Genomic DNA, 6081 nt, shown 5'->3' with positions numbered 1-6081 from the left:
CATTTCAAATACCTCAATAACTTGGCCTAATATGGTCTAAGTCTTACACTTAATGTAATCAGCCATATAGAGCAATGTTAGCATGCTAACATGCTAGTTAAGATGTTGGCAGACCCACCAGGAAATTAAAGCTGGTCATTCTGTGAGCAGGTTTTAACACTAGTATCCTCATCATGTCTTTACAATAACGTCACTTTACACAGATGAAAACAGGGAAATCATTTTAATGATAGAAATAAACAAAAGATTCAACATTCAGCTGTAGTGAACTGTTTCCTAGTGTTGGATTTCAAGTGCAGTTATAAAGTGCATATCATCTCTCACTTCACATGAACCGGTAAGAATTAACTTGTCAAATTCTTACTTTATTATAGAAACACAAATACAAAGAATATGACACCCCCAACAAATGTATTGATTACAAGATGACAAGTCTTTGACTCACAGACAGCTTGATCACTATTGGCTCTGTACTAATGCCTGCTTATATGAAAACAAAGAAAAAGACTAATGAAAATAACAGAAGTGCAATGAGTCATATACTGTCGTCATCATAGTGCACTGTGCTGACATTTTAAAACAAGCTGAAGAAGTTTTCTGGCTCCTCTCCATCCTCTTTCTCCAGCCGAGCTCCCCGACAGAAGGCTGGAGGGATGAGAATCTGAGGGTCTGTGATCCCGATGACGTTGTTGAAGAAGCTAAGAGTAAAAAACAAAAAATCAGAAACCATGCAAATATAGTTTTTTTAACATATGATATCCAGATTAATTAACTTTAAGGATTAAAGGTTTTTATGGTAGTTGCTTCTCATGATATTGGAACACCTTTAATGGATCAGTCTTCTTTAAAGGTACAAAGCAAGTGTTTCATAGACTGTATGAAACATGGACGTAGTCTAAGTGACATCACTCATTGGTTTCTGAAGACGGGTTTTGAACAAGCGTCAACCTACGGTCTCAAAATATGAAGCCCATGTGGAAGTGTTATAAATTGCAATTCATTGAGCGTCCACTAGAGGCTGGCTGCAGAAACATCATAAACCACATACACACCCATTCAAAGAAGACCATCTTTACAGCAGAAACAAACATGTTTACTGCCTGGTTCAAAAAACGGCTTCGGTTTACATAGCTCGTTTGTCTGCACACACTGTACGGGGTTGAATTCTTTTCTAAAGCGCAGTTCAGAAGATATTAAGATTACGAGTTTTATGTGGTTCCCGGTACTTCTGGAGCCAGCCTCAAGTGGACACTCGATGAACTGCAGTTTTTAACACTTCCGTATTGGCTTCAATTCTCGCAGCCAGGGAGGTTGCCGCTTGGTTAACGCCCACATGCCATTGCTGGTTATGCATTGCTCCTGTCAAGTGTTATTATGCCAGTTTAACCAGAAACAGCCTGCATACAACTTTATCTCCATTTTCTCGATCAGAATAGTGATCTGAGTAGTAGAGCATTATTGCATTAAGGCAGTAGCTAATAACTGAATCCCCAGCCCTGGCTAGTGGAGGGTGGCTGTGCTTCAATTTTAATACAACCTTTGATCAGCTAATAGAGATATTCATTATTCATTTGACTCCAACTAACTTTTGGCTAATCAAACCAGTAAAGAGTTAGAGTTGAGGCCGTAGTTTTGACACTTTGCACACAGTCAAAATGCGCCCACATACGTATATGTGGGCGCATTTTGACTGTGTGCAAAGTTAGTCAAATCAGTCACGACCCAAATTATGGCTCATTATGTGAACATCAGTATGGAAGATAAAAAAATAAAATAAAGCAAGTCCTGAAAAGAAATGAGAACTACAGTTTTCTGTTCTTAGGTTACTGCTCAGCTCCAATCTGCACAGATGAAATGTTCAAACCAAGCCAGAAACCTTGGTGTAATCATAGACTCAGACCTTAAATTCAGCAGCCACATTAAGACAATTACAAAGTCCGCCTACTATCACTTTAAGAATATATCAAGGATTAAAGGACTAGTGTCTCAGCAGGATGCAGAAAAACTCATCCATGCATTTATCTTTAGCAGACTAGACTACTGTAACGGGTTCTTTACAGGACTCCCTAAAAAGTCCATCAGACGACTGCAGCTCATACAGAATGCTGCTGCTCGAGTCCTAACAAGGACCAACAAAGTAGACCACATCACTCCAGTTCTTAGATCTCTACACTGGCTTCCTGTGTGTCAGAGAATAGACTTTAAAATCCTGCTGATGGTTTATAAAGCACTGAATGGTTTAGGCCCGAAATACATTGCTGATCTGCTACTACTTTATGAACCACCTCGACCTCTGAGGTCATCAGGTACTGGTCTGCTTTCAGTCCCTAGAGTCAGAACGAAACATGGTGAAGCAGCGTTTAGTCACTATGCACCACAAATCTGGAACACACTCCCTGAAAGCTGTAGGTCTGCTCCAACTCTCACCTCTTTTAAATCAAAGACTAAGACTTTTTTATTTGACACTGCCTTCCTATCTTAGCTCATTTTAACCCACTTTAAATTAAAATTTTAATGTAATTTTTAATATACTTCTAATTTTCCTTTTCTTTTCTGTTTTATCATATTTGTCATTTTAATTGTGTTCTTTTATGCTTGTCTGAATGTCTCCAATGCTTTTAATGTTTCAATGTAAAGCACATTGAGTTGCCCTCGTGTATGAAATGCGCTATACAAATAAAGCTGCCTTGCCTTGCCTTCTTCCGCCTTGGCTTCATTTAACAACACAGGAAGTGAGAAATTGCATTAGAACATGAAGTTTTCAAATAAGCTTCTAAAAACCCTGAAGTGTTAAACTTCCTGTTTGTGGTTTGTCATGTGCTTCCACCGACCTGGTCACAATCCATCCTGTTCTGTCTGTATGAAACAGAGTGCTGACTGGAACGCATCCAAACTCGGTGACAGTGCTCATGTACTTTGCTAAAAGAAAAACAAGAAGTGGATCACAAGTTAGACGAAGCCACACAACTGGATGAGCAGGTTTCGTGAAAAACAAAGGCAGCGATTAGACGCAGGAATCACAGAGAGTCATGTGCTTCAGGACACCTCATGACTCTGCATTATCTCCTCTCCTGCAGCTTTACCTCGTCCCCTCTTTAGCTGCATCTCCCCCGCCCAGGTGTTGACCAGTACACCCTGTCCTGGACCGGATGAGCTTCCTAACACCACCTGTGCCAGCAGGGTGGAGTTCTTTGGGATCTGCAGCGGATGGAACTCCGCACTCAGTTGCTTTTTGCAACATGTGCGGTCCTTGTTGTTGATCTTATACATAACACCCTGGAAGACAGAACGGCATTATATACAAACTAAGATGAACATGACATCGCCTTATGTGGATGCCCTGCTACGTGTGTTACCTGATTGAAGAGCAGGAGCACATCCAGGTGGAAGGTCTTATTGTTGTACTCCCCACACTCTCTGAGGCGGATGCGCTTACCCAGAGCATCGTATGTGAACTTGGCAAATGCCGTCAGCTTCTCACTTTGGCTCGACTTTGAAAAAGAAAAACTGAACTGAGAGTTTTCCTCACAAAGCAAGCTCTGACCAAATGTCTCACAACTAGAAAATTAAATGTAATCATTGTAATACAGAGTGAGGAAATGTTTATATAGCTGCATTTCTGCTTGTATGGAGAGTTAAAATCTTACCACAGAGAGCATTCCAGTCATCAGATCCGGGGATGCTGGCAAAATAAGTCATAGGTTTTATTGATTCATTACAAATGAAGCATATACAATGTTCATCACAGCAGCCTTAGCCTTCCTACAAAATATGAACACACACATGTTTATGATAAAAGAATCAGAAGGGTCATTGACAGTGAAGAGCAGAGGAATACATCTGAATAAACAGCCTGTTTTGTACTCACTGCATTGCTGCGGCCTCTCAGCCAGGCAGCCCGCTGACAGGCACACCAACAGGACGAAGGCTCTCATTCTGGCTCACACTCTCGCCTGCACACACACACAGGGAAGTATGCTGTTGTGCAGGCGAGCTCACTTCCTTATAAACAAGCTGGGGAGGCTCCCAGTCGGCTTCCACTGCCAGGTTTTCTTAGAGTCCTCAGAGGCAACACAAGGATTTAAAAAACACACACACCATTAGATAATTTGTATATGCCCTTTGTCCTTTGGCATCAGATGTTTTTTTCAAGATATCTCTTTGTATTTAAGAAATGTCACATGAGAGGGAGTGACATCCTTCTGAGGACCGTGTCCACCTGAGAGATCTTTGCCATTTAACATTAAGTGTGTGCTTTGGCAAGCGGGCATTAAATCAGTGGCTCTACAGACAAGATTTCTTGCTTTGGTATGCCTCAGCTCCAAAATACGTCACTGCATCACCATGCCAGGTGCCCATTAAGGCAGAATGTTGGCTTCACTTTTGTAAAATGAGAATAGATGAAGGCGTGCAATCAAGCAGCTTCCTCCAGTCTAAAAATATGAGGCCAATGTTGAAGTGCTAAAAACTGCAGTTCATCGAGGATCTGCTTGAGGCTGGCTCTGGAAGTACCGGAAACCACATACACACCAATTCAAAGAAGACGATCTTTACAGCAGAAATAAACATGTTTACAGCCTGGTACAAAAAACAACAAGTGTAGTCTGGATAGCTCATTTCTCAATCGGCACAAACTGTACGGGGGGTTAATTGTTTTCTAATGCGGCGATATTTAGATTACGAGTGTTCCATTAAGAGTCATAGCTGACTTGATTGACAGGCGGGAAAACTGTAGCTGTTGGCTAGGAGGCTCAAACTCCAGGCGAGGCGAGACGAACGAAAGAATGGATGACTATTTCAAGAAAGAACTGGTTTTAAGGATGGCTTGAGATGGTTCTGAGCTGAAAGAAACTATTCTTCACCTCTGATTTTACCTGTGAATCAAAAGTGAGGGTTGAATTGGAAATGAATCCAAGGTGTCTAACTGATGGTTTAATGAAGGTTGACAGATCACCAAAGTTATTGTGAACTTTAGAGCGTCTTAATAAATTCAGTGTCTGCAAAAAGCCTCTGTATAGGCTATCAATCCACAGCAAGTTCCCAGGTCATACATAACATATGCATGAGGCTATATTTATTTATAAGTGTTTTAAAAATATATTTTTTAAAGTAATCAGTTCTGTGTTTATTAGTTCATTTCATAAATTGACAATCAACATAAAACAAAATGTTTATTACAAAATGAATCAGTTAAACCCTCCACTTCAGTTTTACAATGTTCAGGGTTGAATGAAAGAAGCCAATCAGATTTTAACACTTCTGCTGTTGCTAGGCAGACAATTGTAACTTTTTTCCTGCTGTGTGCTTGGAGGTCTAGCTTTAAAGATGGCCTTGTAATAGTAATTCCATTAAATACACATTTTGAATGACAGTAAAATTGACCAATCACATCGTCCCTCTAAGAAGGTGGGCTGTGTTTTCACCTGTGGTTACCACTGAGTGTATGACAAGGTCGGCCGGCTGGACAGCACACAAATTTAAGCTACCTGATATTGAAACAAATCAGCTAGGTAGTCTTTTAGATGATAGAAGCTGTAAGTAACGTGACTGACAGTGAGATAGATCATGTATAATCTACAAAGTTTTCAAGATAAACCTTTAACAAACTTGTTATTGAAGTTATTCAGCAAGGGAAACCTACACCTGAGCTAAATTTGAAACAAAAATGATGGTGTTTGAGATGCATTTCATCTCGGGCAAATACCTGCAGTACCTGTAGTTGTCACGACGGGGAAAAGTTGAAGGAGGACCCAAGTGCAGATTTTAAAATAAAAGAGGTTTTAATTAAACAAAAGGTACAAACAAAACTCACTTAAATGTCCAAAAACTGCACCCTAAAGGAAACACTCTGCAAAAGTTTGTGTATAGCGGCCTCCTCTCCAATTGTATTTAATCAATTTTGTATTATTAGTGTATATTTTGACATGTGGGTCCATGTATGCACCCGTGTAGATGTATGTATGCTTATGTATTTCTACGGGTATGTATATGTATGCACTTATGCGTTCATCGTTTGAGACCGGAGTTTGCCGCTTGGTTGGTATAGATAATGAAGTACTTATTTCTAGATGAGGTCATGAT

The 6081-nt window shown here is 40.2% G+C and overlaps 1 protein-coding gene across 1 annotated transcript; it reads right to left on the bottom strand.

Annotated features, from left to right (window-relative positions):
• Positions 1–206: 206 nt before the first annotated feature.
• LOC117807306 (ependymin-like) lies at positions 207–5803 on the bottom strand. Its single transcript, XM_034676543.1, has 7 exons — positions 5705–5803; positions 3869–4061; positions 3648–3682; positions 3357–3491; positions 3084–3276; positions 2832–2919; positions 207–698 (listed from the first exon to the last, which is right to left on the bottom strand). The coding sequence occupies exons 2-7, from the start codon at positions 3933–3935 to the stop codon at positions 575–577; spliced, it is 642 nt and encodes a 213-aa protein (XP_034532434.1). The 5' UTR covers positions 3936–4061; positions 5705–5803; the 3' UTR covers positions 207–574.
• Between the last annotated feature and the right edge of the window lie 278 nt (positions 5804–6081).

The sequence above is a fragment of the Notolabrus celidotus genome, chromosome 23, assembly GCF_009762535.1.
Source record: "Notolabrus celidotus isolate fNotCel1 chromosome 23, fNotCel1.pri, whole genome shotgun sequence".
In the NCBI taxonomy this organism is placed as follows: Eukaryota; Metazoa; Chordata; class Actinopteri; order Labriformes; family Labridae; genus Notolabrus; species Notolabrus celidotus.
The sequence above is the reverse complement of the archived record's forward strand: the minus strand, read 5'-3'. Positions and strand labels throughout refer to the sequence as shown.

Excerpts from the sequence above, each read along its gene's own strand:
- LOC117807306 (XM_034676543.1), bottom strand. The coding sequence starts at position 3,935 with ATGAGAGCCTTCGTCCTGTTGGTGTGCCTGTCAGCGGGCTGCCTGGCT. Across the intron at positions 3,277-3,356 it reads TGCTCCTGCTCTTCAATCAG|GGTGTTATGTATAAGATCAA; the intron begins GTAACACACGTA and ends TCTGTCTTCCAG. Across the intron at positions 2,920-3,083 it reads GCAGCTAAAGAGGGGACGAG|CAAAGTACATGAGCACTGTC; the intron begins GTAAAGCTGCAG and ends TTTTTCTTTTAG.